Genomic DNA, 16,692 nt, shown 5'->3' with positions numbered 1-16,692 from the left:
TGTTTCCCGAGTGCAACGAGTGATAAACTTTCGAGTTTACCGAAAATGGGGCTATTTTATGCCATATGCTCCTATGTGGGTGTATGAGAAAGTGGCTGCTTCCTATGAGGATTGGCTCATCGACGAGATCCTGAGGAAAGAGAAAATGCACCACAGTTGTCTCACCAACCCAAATGAAGTGCGGCGAAAGCAAGATTGGGAATACCTGCGTTCTATTGAGAGAGAGTGGTGGTACGGCCGTACCATTTTGAAAAATGCTGTGAAGAGTTGTGGGAAATACAATCCCACCAAATATTTCTCCTTGGAGGTCTATGAGGGAGATGGCCAATGGGTGGACAAACCCCATCCCAAATACTACATTCCCTATGAAGACACCAAGGCCAGGTTTCTTCACATGATTTGAGTCTACTGGTGGGTGGTGGTTTGTTTTCCACTGATAATACTCCACTGAGAGTGATTTGCAGTTTGATTGAACTGTCCACACCTGTCCCTTTAAAGTGACTTGACTTTCTCAAGGGAAGGATTTTTCTTCTTTTGCTCCTCTTGGAGTTAAGTCCAAGGACTGTTTTAGTTAACACCTACACGTTTGTAGGTTCATTCCATTTCCCCTTTTCCCTCCTAAGTGCATATACAAAAGGACTATGGGTTCAGGTTCTTATATGGACTGGAATGCTAAAGTATTTGAGGAAAAAACAGTATGTCTAACTTGTGCCTTTCTTTTCAGAGAGTTATTGACCCAGGGTACCTGGATAGTACTCAAGAGTGGTTATATGATAAGTTGAATGCTATGGTGTTGCGACAATGATATGAGATGTGACACTAATAAAGGCACAGTCCAATGTTTTTCTATGCTGCTGTTCTCTTTCAGATATGCCATTGTTACTTGGGTTACTCAGGAGAGTTACCCCGAAGAGGTTATAAGGTAATGGCTAAGTATCACTTTTTGGTAAAGTGTTTGATATGAATGTACTAAGTCTCCAGTAGTGAGAAGACTTAGTCCACTGTCCTATGATAGAGATATATTTCTCAAAATGGTTTCTAGCAAGATGTGCCTTAACTGCTTATTTTTCGTAATGGGCTCCTAGCATGATATGCCTAAACTGCTTTCTTTTCAGGTTGACCATGGTTCCCCAGTAGGCCTATGGAGAGGCTACTATGGAAATGTTAACCGTACAGTAAATGCAATAAATGTGTTATTGTTGTAATGTATTCTTGCCTTGTGATTGAATATGTTCCTTGCCGGGACGTAAGGAATTCACCAGGGGGAGAATGTAGGGATGTGTAGAATAGCCACCCCTAGTATTTTGTGCAGGCAGTCCCTCCATGTTATGGACACCTAAATGGGTCCTAAAATACAGTTGGGAGAGGTACTGTTGACTCTTGCTGTTGCCCCTAGTGACCAGCAGGGGGCTGGGCTAGAGTATAAAAAGGCTCTGAAGGCAGATTTCAGGGTCCATCTTGTGCTGGCTCTAGCCTGTGCAGGAGGCAGAGCTCGAGTTGGAACCTAGACAGGTCAGGTCTAGTAAGAATAGGTTACTCACACTTATAGATCACTCTAGGAGTGATAGTCAGTCAGTTTATGTAGCTGAGCAGTCTGAGGCTCCTACGAGGATTGTAGTGGGATTAAGATCCCAGGGTACTCATTGCCCAGAAGTAGGGACTAAGTGTACAGACCTAGGGTAGATAGATTCCCCTCAGGTTCCACTTAGGGAAAAGGCTGAAAACTGGGTGTACCTCCTCAAAGCTGCATGTATTGTTCCTATCTCTGAGGAGAATCATACTGACCAAAGGTGTTGTGAGTACTGCCTATTCAATGTACTGTATGAACCTGCATTGCTCTGATTTATGTACACTCCACTGAGGATTGTATACTGTGCTCAATAAATCTGTTATTTGGTTAAGTTATAAGAACCACTGGCGCCCAATTCTTTGCACCTTGATTACAGTTACAGTTGCACTACACCCTGCTTCCACCTCGATGCGAAGGCTCACTCCCTAAGATTTAAGGTCTCATCCGGAGCATATGTAATAGGAGTGAAGCCCATAGTAGAGTTAGGTGCACTCAATTTACTATAGCGCTACATCTGCATAAGCTGAACAATGTTAATAAACCTTACTGATTTACTGGTTCATCCACCTGTGCCCTAGTACATAGACCTTGTACAAGCGCCCAGTGTTATAAAGTTCAGCACTCAAAGTCTACAAACTCTCATAGCTTTCTCCAAATGCACAAACTACACATGCAATTGTAATACAAACAACAAACTGATGAAGTGGTCATAGTTCTGTAGGATAAATGGTCTGCAACATATTGGTCTATCCAAGAACTATTTCCTTTTTATTACAGTTTTTACAGAATTGTGCTGTCATGGGTGATCCTTAAAGGAATTGTTCAGTGTAAAATAAAAACTGGGTAAATAGATAGGCTGTGCAAAATAAAAAATGTTTTCAATATACAGTAGTTATGTCATGATACAGGCCTGATAGAGTTAATATAACAGGCCAATGTATCATGAACAAACATTTCTTCACTTAAAGGGGAAGGAAACCTAGTCGGCGCAAACCCCCCACCCCCCTCCCGTTTGTTGCCCACCCTCCCTCCTCCCCCCTGGCCTACCTGTCCCGCTGGGCAAATGCCCCTAACTTGTTACTTACCCTTCTGCGCAGGTCCAGTCCAGGGAGTTCACCGACGACATCTTCTTCCACGTGATCTTCTTCCTGCTGTGAACGGCGTTTTGGCGCATGCGCAGTAGGATCATTTCGCCGGTACGGATCTATTGCGCATGCGCCAAAGTCCCACGCATGCGCAGTAGATCGTACCGGCGAAATGATCCTACTGCGCATGCGCCGTTCACAGCAGGAAGAAGATTGCGTGGAAGAAGATGTCGTCGGTGAACTCCCTGGACTAGACCTGCGCAGAAGGGTAAGTAACAAGTTAGGGGCATTTGCCCAGCGGGACTGGTAGGCCAGGGGGGAGGAGGGAGGGTGGGCAACAAACGGGAGGGGGGGTGGGTGGTTTGCGCCGACTAGGTTTCCTTCCCCTTTAAATCACATAACACACATAACAGGCCTCTTTTCACTATGGTCAGAGCTGTAATGCCCTTCTTCAAGCCCTGGCTGATAAGAGCCATTCCATATGGAGGGGGGAAAGCCCAATGAGGGAGAGCTTAAAGTTCCCAGCAAGGCCACCTCACAGTTAAAATGAAGGTCACACATAACATATCCTAAAACATATTTATCCTCACAGAACCCAGATCTGTTGTACCAACAGCATAAAAAAAACTGATGATGGGTTCAAGGAAATTTCAGCTTTCAGATGAGTCCAAGCATGACTAGGGTTAGTACTCTGTCTATCAAATGTAAATATCTGGGAAAGGGCAGGTCACACAGTATTGATGTTAATATCTATGGAATCCATGAGAGAATTAATAATAATTAATATAATCTACTGTATATATATTCCTGTGATTTCTTTCAATACATTATTTTGTAGGCCTGTACAACACTACTGTAGCCAAATGCACAAAACGTTGCCCATATTACTAGGTTAAGTTATTCCATAGACCGAGAAACATGGCAATAATATATTACTAGCATTTTTTCTATTGGCTGGTCATACTTCATTTTTAACTGGTGTTACTTTGACTTTAAATACAAAAACACTTAAATATTTATATAAAATCTTAATCCAGAACCAGTTTATCCGCATCTATTTCACAGAAAGTCCACACCTAGCAACTGTGAGAGTTTGCATTCCAAGTCTGATAATGCCATGAAGCATGATTTCTCTCATGAAACTATAATAATTACACAGGCTGAAGGCCAGAACTCTTACAGGTTCATGCTCTTTTTTTTCAAATTTTTTTTACAGAACAAAGTGCTGGATTCCAGAGAGCTGTTTTGATTGTGTTATAACAATCACTAATACTGATATAAACATACAGGCAAAATAAAGGATTATATAGACTTTTGAAGAGGAAAAAAATCGTATCTTTTTTAATTTGATGCAAAATAGTTTAAAAGCTGACTTTTTAACAAGAAGTCTCCCCTATCTCCTGCGCCTCTCCATCCATGGAGTCACCATGAAGATCAGACTGCAACAGTACATATAGGAGATTATGTATGACACTAGCATGACAGTTAAGAGGATTCACTGTATGTAGCACTAGTAGCACATTTAATACATTTCCCCTTTAATCTAGAGGTAAAAGCTATAAAAAGTCTACAAATCTTTCAAGAAATTCACATCTTTTCAAATAATAGAATGGGAGAATACTGAAGGATTTAATTGCTTCCCATTTATTAAAACTATCCTGACAGTTCTGAAATGTCCTGATCATTTCTGACAGTTAGGAACGTTTGTAATATATTGAAAATTTGTTGAATATGTTATACTGGCTTGAGCAGTATATATTGGGTAGTATAGCTATAGGATCCATTATCCGAAAACCCATTATCGAGAAAGGCCATCTCCCATAGACTCCAGTTTAATCAAATAATCCAATTTTTAAAAAATAATTTCCTTTTTCTCTGTAATATTAAAACAGTACCATGTATTTGATCCAAATTAGATATAATTAATCCTTATTGGGAGCAAAACCAGCTTATTGGTTTTATTTATTTTTTACATGATTTTCTAGTAAAAAGGTAGGAAGATCTTAATTACGGAAAGATCCGTTATCCGGAAAACCCCAGGTCCCGAGTATTCTGGATAACAGGTCCCATACCTGTAAAAATTGTGGGGAGAAGTAATCTGGACAAATCATTCAAGTGCAGAACTGTTAATTCTGAATGTTTTACTGAGATGTAATCATTAACCCATAAATATATATATATATATATATATATAATATAGTACAAACACCTGCACTCTGTCCTCTTTTTTCTCCAAGCCGGGTGCTCGGTCAAAGTCTTTATATATGCATAGAATGGACCAGCACACCGTTTTCTTCAATCAAACGTGTTTATTCAATACACACTGTGCATCCAACGTTTCGGCCCGCATCCGGGCCTTTATCAAGGATGATAAAGGCCCGGATGCGGGCCGAAACGTTGGATGCACAGTGTGTATTGAATAAACACGTTTGATTGAAGAAAACGGTGTGCTGGTCCATTCTATGCATATATATATATATATATATATATATATATATATATATATATATAAGTTTGTATACTTGCATTCCCCATATTGAAGGGTTGGAAGCTGTGAAGGACGCTTTGGTTCATAGTGACCAATATAGTGGTCCCCCTATTGACTTCATCTTATCTCTTTTGGAGTTCATTCTCTTCAAAAATTATTTTAAGTTTGAGGATCGATTTTATATTCAGCTGTCCGGGACTGCCATGGGGTCAAATGTAGCACCCACTTATGCAAATATGTATATGTACAAATATGAGTGTGAGCACATATTGTGTCATCCAATGTTTCGTCGATTTGGAGCTTACTATAGGCGCTACATCGATGATTTATTCTTTATTTGGTATGGTACCCCAGAGGAGTTGTTACAGTTCACCAACGATCTCAACTCAACATTGTCTCCAGTCAGATTGACATTAAACTTTGATCAAACATCGATTAATTATCTGGATGTCACAGTGTATAAAGATGTGTTGCATAACAAATTACAAACCAGAATCTATCGGAAAGTAACAGATAGGAATACCTTACTCCATTACAAAAGTAGTCACCCGAGGCACTTATTGCACTCGCTACCCAGATCACAAGTGACACTGAGGAACGGCAGAGAGAGATTGAGGCTATGGCCACACGGTTTATAGAAAGGGGTTACCCCAGAGACTTGGTTACACAAGCAAGGGAATGGGCCAGGAACTTGGATAGATCTACCCTCATGCAAGAGAAAGAGGGAGTTAGAGTTAAGGGTCAAGAAAACCTGTTCTATATGAATACATATGGCCCTTGTTCCCCCTAAAAAGTCTCTTTTACAGCATTGGCCGCTAATCAGCACGGATCCGGATCTGTCGAAGTTGGTGGACAAGAGACCTCATATGGGCTACAAACGGAATAAGAAATTGAGGGAATTACGGACACCGGCTGATCCAACCAACAAGTATGTACAATCAATAAGAGGGGGCTCAGTGAAAGCAGGGGTGTTTAAATGCAACAACTGTGTTATGTGTATTACACTTATACTTGGGGATAAATTCTACAATCCACATAGTGGAAAATTTTATCTGATTAATCACAGATTGACATGCCGATCGGAGAATGACGTTTATATCATCAAATGCCCATGCGGGCTTTTGTATTGTGGTAAAACCACAAGGCAGCTGAGAGACAGGATCCGCATGCACCATTCCACGATAAGAGCGGGACTGGATTCGGATTATGACACCAAAAGGGGTAAACAGTATATATCTAAGCAACCTATTGCCCAACACTGGTTGAAGGCGAAGCATTCTATCTCATCATTTAAATGCATGCCCTTAGACTATGTGAAACCTCCACGTAGAGGTGGGGACATAAATCAAATTTTACTTCAGAAAGAAGCATTCTGAACTTTTGAATTTGGATGCGTAGCCCCTTAAGGACTGAACTCTACCCTCCAACTTAATGGATTTTTGAACAAGAGATGATGTCTTTAGGTATAGGATTAGTGAAACAATATAAACTTTTTATCCTAGTACTTCCAGATTGAATGATTATATAACCATTAAGTCAAGATTGGCAACAGTGTAATTGAGGAATACAATTTTCCTTACTATGTTTCTAAAGGGAGTACATAGGATTTGTTTATATCCAGGAGGTGATACACTTTGTGTGGCAAAAGTTTTTTACACTATTTTAGGCGCTCAGCACTTTTTTAGAATGCTTAAAAATTTTTTTAGTATTTTTAATATGAAATACTTTTATATGTATTATACTTTAAAAAAATGTTTTGCTTTACTGCTGAAAACAGCCATACAAGAGGTTAAACCTTTAGCAACTAATGATGCATGGTTCACACATGAAGAAATTCAAAAGAGACTAGAACATGTTAAGATTAACAAAGGTCCAGGGCCAGATGGTATTCATCCCAGGGTAATTAGCGAGCTTAGCTCTATGATTGCCAAATCTCTTTACTTAATTTTTCAGGATTCATTGAGATCTGGCATAGTGCCGAGAGACTGGCGAATTGCTAATGTGGTGCCTCTATTCAAAAAAGGATCCCGTTCTCAGCCTCAAAACTATAGGTCAGTTAGTCTGACGTCAGTGGTAGGAAAGCTTTTCGAAGGGTTAATAAAGGATAAGATACTGGACTTCATAGCAAATCATAATACTATGAGTTTGTGCCAGCATGGTTTTATGCGTAATAGATCTTGCCAGACTATCTTAATTTCTTTTTATGAGAATGTAAGTAGAGACCTCGATTCTGGGATGGCAGTGGATGTGATTTACTTACACTTTGCTAAAGCATTTGATACAGTGCCACACAAAAGGTTACTGGTTAAATTAAGGAATGTTGGCCTGGAACATAGTATTTGTACCTGGATAGAGAACTGGCTAAAAGATAGACTACAAAGAGTGGTGGTAAATGGAACATTTTCTAATTGGACCAGTGTTGTTAGTGGAGTACCGCAGGGCTCTGTACTAGGTCCCTTGCTTTTCAACTTGTTTATTAATGACCTGGAGGTGGCCATTGAAAGTACTGTTTCTATTTTTGAAGATGATACTAAATTGTGCAGAACTATACAGTAGGTTCTATGCAGGATGCTGCCACTTTGCAGAGTGATTTGTCTAAACTGGAAAACTGGGCAGCAAACTGGAAAATGAGGTTCAATGTTGATAAATGCAAGGTTATGCACTTTGGCAAAAATAATATAAATGCAAGTTATACACTAAATGCCAGTGTGTTGGGAGTTTCCTTAAATGAGAAGGATCTAGGGGTCTTTGTAGATAACACGTTGTCTAATTCTGGGCAGTGTCATTCCGTGGCTACTAAAGCAAATAAAGTTCTGTCTTGCATAAAAAAGGGCATTAACTCAAGGGATGAAAACATAATTATGCCTCTTTATAGGTCCCTGGTAAGGCCTCATCTGGAGTATGCAGTGCAGTTTTGGACTCCAGTCCTTAAGAGGGATATAAATGAGCTGGAGAGAGTGCAGAGACGTGCAACTAAATTGGTTAGAGGGACGGAAGACTTAAATTATGAGGGTAGACTGTCGGTTGGGGTTGTTTTCTCTGGAAAAAAGGCGCTTGCGAGGGGACATGATTACACTTTACAAGTACATTAGAGGACATTATAGACAAATAGCAGGGGACCTTTTAACCCATAAAGTGGATCACCGTACCAGAGGCCACCCCTTTAGACTAGAAGAAAAGAACTTTCATTTGAAGCAACGTAGGGGGTTCTTTACAGTCAGGACAGTGAGGTTGTGGAATGCACTGCCGGTTGATGTTGTGATGGCTGATTCAGTTAATGCCTTTAAGAATGACTTGGATGATTTTTTGGACAGACATAATATCAAAGGCTATTGTGATACTAAGCTCTATAGTTAGTATAGGTATGGGTATATAGAATTTAAAAAAGTAGGGAGGGGTGTGTGTATGGATGCTGGGTTTTCATTTGGAGGGGTTGAACTTGATGGACTTTGTCTTTTTTCAACCCAATTTAACTATGTAACTATGTAAACGCACAAGGAAACACAGGCACAGTCACGTGATGTGGGTGGAGGTTAATTAATGAACTAATCATGTGTGTATTTGTACCTTGAAAAAGGTCCCAAGAGGGACCGAAAAGTCGGTTTTTACATACCATGTCTTAATACAAGTTTTTTTGGACACAGGACCCTTGGTGCTGGCATTTTTTTTCTTTTTGTATATGTATAATCCTGCATATTATGAATGTTATTACAATATATATATATATATATATATATATATAAATAAATGTATATATATATTATATATTTTTTATACTTATAAATATACAAGTTATGCCTTTGCGCAAACACATTTTATAAACTGTTTAGCGACCACTTCCGACAAGGGAAGGCGATTTTACAGTTTGCGCCAATGCGCAGTAAATGTAATAAAACTTCTTACTGAAAAAGTTGTTATGTTAGCTCCAAAAGATTACAACACCTTCAAGCACTTCTTAAGCGTGGGCAATTTAAATTCGCAATGCAATAACAGTTTAAGGAACAATGTTATATTGCGAGATGTGGATTTTTATTCTTATTGGTGTGAATTGTTTTTCTCTTTCTGACTTTAATTTATTTATTGTTGTTGTACAAATTTACAAAATAACTTCTTCCCTCAACTATATTCATATATTGTAGTGTGTGTGTTTAAACCGATGAGGAACATATTTTTGTAGCCAGCTTTTTCAGTGAGTTAGACCTATTAAATAATCTTACCATACTGGGGTATCTCCCTTTGAGATTTTTAACCTTGAAGGAGTAACATTTGTAACTCCCCCATGGATAGGTTTTGATTAAAAACTTGTTGCAGTTGATCTTGGATTTTTCCAAAGGATTTGATACAGGGCTACATAAATTATTGCTTCCTATACTAACGGCTGTTGGTCTTGGTAATGTTATTTGTACATGGAAAGCAAACTGGCTAAAGTATTGTGAACAGAGGGGGTGGATTTCAGTGCTACATTCTATACTTTGACTACAGTTCTTAGTGGGGCGTCACTTTAATTTAATTTGTTCATTGATGCGTTTGGGGGAGGGCACTGTCTATTAAGGATTGGGTCACCTTTGCAAAGCTAAGTAAGAGATGAGATTTAGGAATTATTTATTAAAATCCGATATTTTTTCTCATTATTTTATTAAAACAACTTCGACCAAACTCCTATCCACAATTTCCCTTATTTATCAATAAAATAATTCGAAAAATTCAGTGTGGGAAAAGACTGAATTTGTAAGAAATAAATTTTTGAAAAAATTTGAAAATATTTTCGGATTATTGTACAAAACCCAGTGCAGATCATGATATCTTCCAATTGTAAAAGGGACATCCGCCATTGATTTCTACATGACCTCGGCAGGTTTGAGATGGAGCATTTTCTGATTAGACTTTTAGCAGTCTTTTTCCTCCCTCTTGGACAAATTGGAGAGGCATAGGACTGGGCTTTTTTTCCTATCTCAGGGTCAACTAGCAGTTAAGCAGTTTTCTATTAGACAAGAAAGTGAACTTGATGAAATCTGTGCATTTTTTTCACTGTAAATTACTACAGAATATCAGTATTCAAACTGTAATAGGAAGGAAAAAGTTAAAAACACAACTCTGTCCATTTGTTGGCTGATGCTTGCATATTTGAGTGCTACTGGATTGTTTGTGAGCATATTGACTCATACCTGTCAAAATGACACAATTTAGTGTTTTAATATGCGGTTATTCAATGGCACATACTAATAAAAAATATAATTTTTATTTATATGAAAGAGGGTTTTTACATATAGGCTCTTTTATCTGGTATATTTTAATAGACACCTACAAGTTCTACAAGATTATACTTCCTCTTTAAAACATCTCAGCGTTCAATCTGTAAAAAAAATCATTAAATTGATTTATAGTTGAATGAGCCTAAACTAAATTGAGGTCTATTAATGCCTGGAGTACAACTATGTCCCCATTAAAAGCAAAGGCTCCAGTGTCAATCGAAGAAGAGAGAACAACATTGGTAACACAACATTGGGCTCACTTGCGCTTACTTTTAGGATCTTCCAAGCTGCCTAATACAGCCCCATTGAAACTTTTTTTCAAGTAGAATCCCTGCATAAAAAAACTTTTTTTTTTTACTGATCACATCTCACCTTTAGTAGAGGACACCTATAAAAAATGCATCACACAACAATTTTAAGAATAAGTTTCCTGTTGGGTGCATTTTTCTATTCTATTTCTATTTAACGAAGGTTACTTATTTTTATAGTACAAAGAGGAGTGATAAAAATGTCTGTTTCAGCAGATTAAATGCATTTGCAAAACAGAATATTCTTAACAGTCAGAACATTTTCAAAAGATGGTGTGGAAAAATAATCAATTATTCCATATGGTAGTTCGACCCAATGTTTACATAAAGTAATTCATTTGGCCTCTTAATATATAGCAACTATAAATAATCCCAATTGTGGCAAATTGATGTTTTCTAAACACACTGCTGTTTGTAGAGAAGAAAGTTCTTATGGTCCTTTCCATATGGATTTGCATATATGAAGAGGCCACTTGAAAAATTGTTGATTGCTGTGGTTTCCTAGAGTTAACTGCTTGATCAAAATGCCTAGTTTTCAATTGTAATCTCCGACAAGCAAGATATTTTACCTATTGTATTGGTTAATATATGCAGGTAATCTGTATGTTTAATGAATAGACCCTTCAATTGCACTGTGCCACTGAATATGTAAGCTTTTTTGTAACACAGGCCTCTCATTTACGTCTTGTATCAGTGAAATTCATATATAATCTACTGTATGTTATATCTAGATTATTTTTTCAACTCGTCCATTTTTTCTGATTTTCATAGCAAAGATTTCTGTAGCTCTCAACATAGTGCTAAACCTAGGCCTCACAATATGAAAACCTACGAATAAAAATAAAAAACAGTCCACAGTCAGTAGTCTCTGACAAAAATACAAGTCTGCTAACTGCAGTTGTGCCACAAATGCTTATATGCTGTGCTAACATGCATGTCATTATTAGACAGTTGCAAAGCAACATGGGACAGAGTGGTACTGCACAGTTTATTATCAGTTAGACTACATTTATTTGGAGAAACTTCTAGGAGATGGTTAAGAGAATGTTTAAGAGTTGAGTCCTGAACACCGATGATGTTTTGGAAGTACATTTATACATTTGAAAATGTGTAATTTAATGTATGTAACATTCCAACTGCACTAAATTAGTTAAGAGCTTCATCATCTTTCAAATATAACCTAAAAAGCCTTAAGAAAAAAGATAATCTGTTTGGACTGCTATGATTATCCTTGGGATTGCTGGCAAAGCTCTGGCATTTTCCTTGATCTGCAATTTGACAGGCCTCTGGATAAAATTCACATGATTTGGTTTAAAAGTACACAAAATGAAATAAAATCAGAAATCTGTTTAATGTAGATATTTAGCTCAGACTTCAAATACAGCTTTACGATTGTTACATAATGCAAATTCTGTACAAACATCTGGGCTGTAGCTAACAAACCTAAAATAGCAAGCTAGCTAGATAAAAATGTATACAAATGAACTATCTTTATTTGTAATAGATTACAAGATGTAAAGAAAAAGCTAGTTAGACAGACAATACTTTGTTCACTATACAGTTACATAGATTATTAGGATTTTAATTTTTCTATTCCTTCTAATTTAGTTTAATTCTTCTATTCCGTTTAGTTGGATGTCTTTGCACTTTTTTCAACTCATTAATATCTTTCTTAAGAAAACTCATCTGCTTTAGATATCATAGTAGACATTTTTTGGTTCAGACAGTCTATAATACAGAGGGATGGAACCAAGGTCCGACTGGGGGGTCAGGGCCCACCGGGGCTGACACATCAGAGGCCCCCACTGCAGTAGCAACCAGGGCCCCCGCCACTACCCCCAAGTAGCAGACCGACCCCCGCCCCAGTCACCGGCCTCCCTCTGTCCCTCTCCCCCTGCCGGTGCTTACCTGCTTCACCCATCGCACCTTCCTTCACGATTTGGGGGGGGGGGAGGTCAGGAGCGCTGGCTACGTCTGGGCCGGCGGGGCCCACTGGGTTTTTTACCGGTGTCCCGCCGGCCCAGTCCAACACTGAATGGAACAACATTCAATCCAACCTGAATCCCAAGGTAGCCATACTAGGAAGGGTGAGCTGGAGTTACCAACAAAGATTTTATTTTGGGCATGTTTAAAATATTAATAGAACTTTACTAACAAGTAGCCACTAAAAAGATTATTACTTGTATGTTAGAGAACGTCGATAATATGTTAATATAAAAATCTGAATATCAGTCTGGGTCTTCTACACTCCATACATAATCCTTCACAGGCCAGTTCACCAGGAAATTAACATGAACAGATAACAATCCTTTATAAAAGAACATTGAGATTTGCCCCTAAAGTGCGACATACACAGAGCAAGTGAGCCTGACTCACTTAGTAAATGCGGGTAACAGGATTCATAAAGTACCATTCTGTGAAAGCGGGAGGAACAGTTGGTAAAATAAGACAGAATGAAATTACAACTATTAAACAGACAAATACAAAATAAGAAATCAAAATGGCTGGCAAAAAAAGTGTATTTTCTGTCTGGACCAGCGTGCTCTTGACAACTCAAAAACAGATGTAAAAAAACCTACATAATTCAAAGTCCAAGCAACACCACTCCAAATACAAACACTTGCAAAACAAAGCAGGTGAAGGAATCAAAGAGACAAAAAAGGAGAGAATACAATATGAATGGCAAAAGAGAAAACACGTGGATGTTTTATGGTGCAACAGTTGTGTTCTAAACAGGGATAGTGTTAGCAGAGTGAGGGCCCCAAGCAGTATGGGAAAAAAATATATAAAGCAATCAAATAACTACATTACTCATTGAGCTGCAGAGATTGCTAGCTACAACCCTACTGGTTAGACATTTGCAGTGCATTTACGTACAGCAATTGGCTACTGGAACTGGACCATTTGATACCACTGAGTGGCTAAACAAAGATACACTTTTTTAGATTACCACATATTATAAAATAAGGAAAAAAAGCACTTATACAGAGCTCATATCATTATAACTGAACAGGATCTTATCTTAAGACCATGGCAAGTTTATAAAGCACCACACAATTTAAAGGGTTATTTGTCCAGGGCTTTTCAGGAGAAGAGATTCTTTAGCAATATGAAGAGCTATGCCTTAAAAAATGTAAACCCCAAAGAGTTATTTAACAAGGCATTGTCTTATTACAATGCAATTATTGGCTCATTCTGGATAACAGGTTTCTGTATAATAGATCCTAAATTGAAACATCCTACATTTCCTATTTCATATAATAGATACTATATATATTTATTGCTTTGTGGATAATATATCATATACATGTACAGATGAATGAACATGGCACTTGAAGAAAAAAAAAAAAGGTTTAGGTAATTTTCCAAACAAGTTCACACTTGTCACTAACACTCTGGTTTTCATTTGCATAGGATTTTTTTCTAGCTACACAAAAGGTCAACACAACATTAAATAATGTTTTTCTTATTGTGGTTCAGAAATCAACATATGCACAATAACAGAGCTAATGCTTCTTGGTGCACACTTAATTGTAATGAATCTTTCTAACTTATACAAAATTACAATTACATACAACTTTATTTCTCAGCCACTGGACAAGGAAAATACAAGGAAAATACAAGGAAAAGACATGGCAAGTCTCAAACCAATCACAATATTTCCACCACACAGTATGAAATTGCTAGACAATTTAGCAATTATGTTCAGTATATAGGACAAATAAAAAATGAAAAAGTTAATCAAATTCTGACAAATAGCTTTCTGATACCAGATAACCCATAACATAAATAACATTTTAAATTATTCTTAAAACCCAGCCCAGGGAATACTAAACAACACTTTTAGTAAACTATAAGCCAATTAAAAGCCTGCAATATAAACCACGTGAGCGCTTTCTTACTCACCTGGACATGTTTTCTGGAATGTATCCTGGAACTGGAAAGCCATCACTTCTCCTGGATGACAGAGTATTTTGAGCCAGTTCAGATTGTGTTTTCCAGCTCTCAACCAGTGAACTCACAGGAGGAAATGAACTCAAATTTTGGAAAGACTGGTCTCTATTAAGAGGTCGAGACAAAGAAATAGTGCCTTGAGCTCCGATTCGGTAGTGAAATGACTGGCCACATGAATTTACACCAACAATAGCTGAAGAAGGCATATTGTTCTCTGGATAAAAACTGCCATCCTCAGTCTCTTGTTTAATTGCCACATTTAGGCTTTGGTTAGAAAAGCCATTACCTTCAAAGCTATCCCCAAAAGATGAGACAGGTGGTCCTAAAATTCCAGATAAAGAATAATAATCTTTGTCATCCATGAAAGCAAAGTATGAGCCATCCATGAACGGAAATGGATTTGCTGACTGGCTGCCTTTAAAAAGAGCACTAGAACAAGAATTGTTTTTACATGACTCCTGCTTTACTGGAATTGTGAAAGCTGTATCTGAAGAAGCAGTATCGCCAAAACAAGCATTACTAAAAATCCCGTCAGGTTCTGGTTTAATAAATTTTACAGGGGTAATAGTAGAATCAGCAATTTCATTACCCATTTCCTCGACTTTAGGAAACATGATGTGCTGGGCACCTTTATCCTTTGCTTCTGCACTAATAATGGCATCCAAAGCAGTCCCACCATCTGTAGGCATTACTCCAGGTAGGAATCCCAATGTACTACTTGCAGGACTGCACATAGATGATCCCATGGAACTTGCAGCTGGACTCGAAATAGTGGACCTATTATTGGCATTGGAAGGACTGGAAAGAGAGCTTCTTGTGTTTATATTCCCAGGACTTGACACAGAAGGTCTCACTATCATATTATTTGGACTGGAAACTGGAGATTTTAAGCTGCCATGACTTGGAGGGCTTGAAATAGGCGATCTCATGCTACTCAGTGGGCTAGATAAGGGTGATTCCACAGTACCAGCAGGGCTATGAGATATGGAGCATCTATTATCTGTATTTGGTGAGCAAGATTTTGGAGTTACCTGGTTAACAGGACTGTGGGCTGTAAAATTTCCAAATGTGGTGGAACAAGAAGTCGAACTAATGCCAGTTGGACTGCAAACAGGACGTGGCATAACAGAAGGGCTACCCGCTGACAAGTTTTTTTCACTGTAAGGCAAGGGGCTCCTTGCAGTATTGCTATTTAGTTTACCATTCATGGAATTGTCTGGTTCTATAGCTGACCTTAGGGACTGAGTCTGACAATCTGCTGGAAAAGTACCTTGTGTAGTTTGCTTGTAAAATCGATTCATACTCTGATAAATAGTTCCAGATCCAGTTGTGCCTTGTTGATTCTGCTGATCATAGGGGTAATCTGAATCCCGAACAGAATCCATGTACAAACCCATTGACTCAGCTACAGCTGCAGATAGTTCTTTTGACGCTAGCTCAGGTTTAAGTTCCTGTGTCAACAAACTAGACTTACTGCTTTCTTGCTGAAGGCAAGGGAGGAGATCTTGTTTCTCTTTACTGTCTGATTCTGCATTATTTTGAGGGAAAGGATCAGAATCACAGTTCACATTTACTATTTCCATGTAAGTATTATCAGCAGTCTGCTGTGTGGAATTTGGAGAGGAGTAATCCACAGCCTGAGGAACTTGGCCCCATTGCCTCTCCATGTTGACTCCTTCCTGGAAGTTCTTATATACTTTAGTCTCCATGCCTGAAAAGATAAAATATTTAGCTTTCACTTGAAATAGCTCATAGCCTACCTTATTTAACTTCAGTAATTAATAAGTGACATTTTGCAACAGAAATGAGTAGAGGAGCAGGAACTGCATTATATATATATATATATATATATATATATATATATATATATATATATATATATATTTCACCAGCCCTACTGCACCAAATGTGATTTGCATAAGCATACATTTTTAACAGTACATCTGTAGGGTTTTTTGCAAATCAAAACTTGCTTGCAAGTTGCCCTATAAAAATGTGTACAACTACATTTGATAATATATATTTGCGTAGCTGC

At 38.1% G+C, this 16,692-nt stretch overlaps 1 protein-coding gene across 2 annotated transcripts in view; it reads right to left on the bottom strand.

Moving 5' to 3' along the window:
• The window catches only part of nr3c2.S (nuclear receptor subfamily 3 group C member 2 S homeolog), a 194,599-nt gene that overhangs the window by 169,057 nt on the left and 8,850 nt on the right, over nucleotides 1–16,692 (bottom strand). For both annotated transcript variants that reach the window (XM_018243272.2, XM_018243273.2), the window contains exon 2: nucleotides 14,610–16,368. In XM_018243272.2, coding sequence (XP_018098761.1) covers nucleotides 14,610–16,366 — 1,757 coding nt within the window. In that variant the 5' untranslated portion in view covers nucleotides 16,367–16,368. The remainder of the gene's footprint in view (nucleotides 1–14,609; nucleotides 16,369–16,692) is intronic.

This window comes from Xenopus laevis, chromosome 1S, assembly GCF_017654675.1.
Source record: "Xenopus laevis strain J_2021 chromosome 1S, Xenopus_laevis_v10.1, whole genome shotgun sequence".
Lineage (NCBI taxonomy): Eukaryota > Metazoa > Chordata > Amphibia > Anura > Pipidae > Xenopus > Xenopus laevis.
This window is presented reverse-complemented; position numbering and strand designations above follow the sequence as displayed.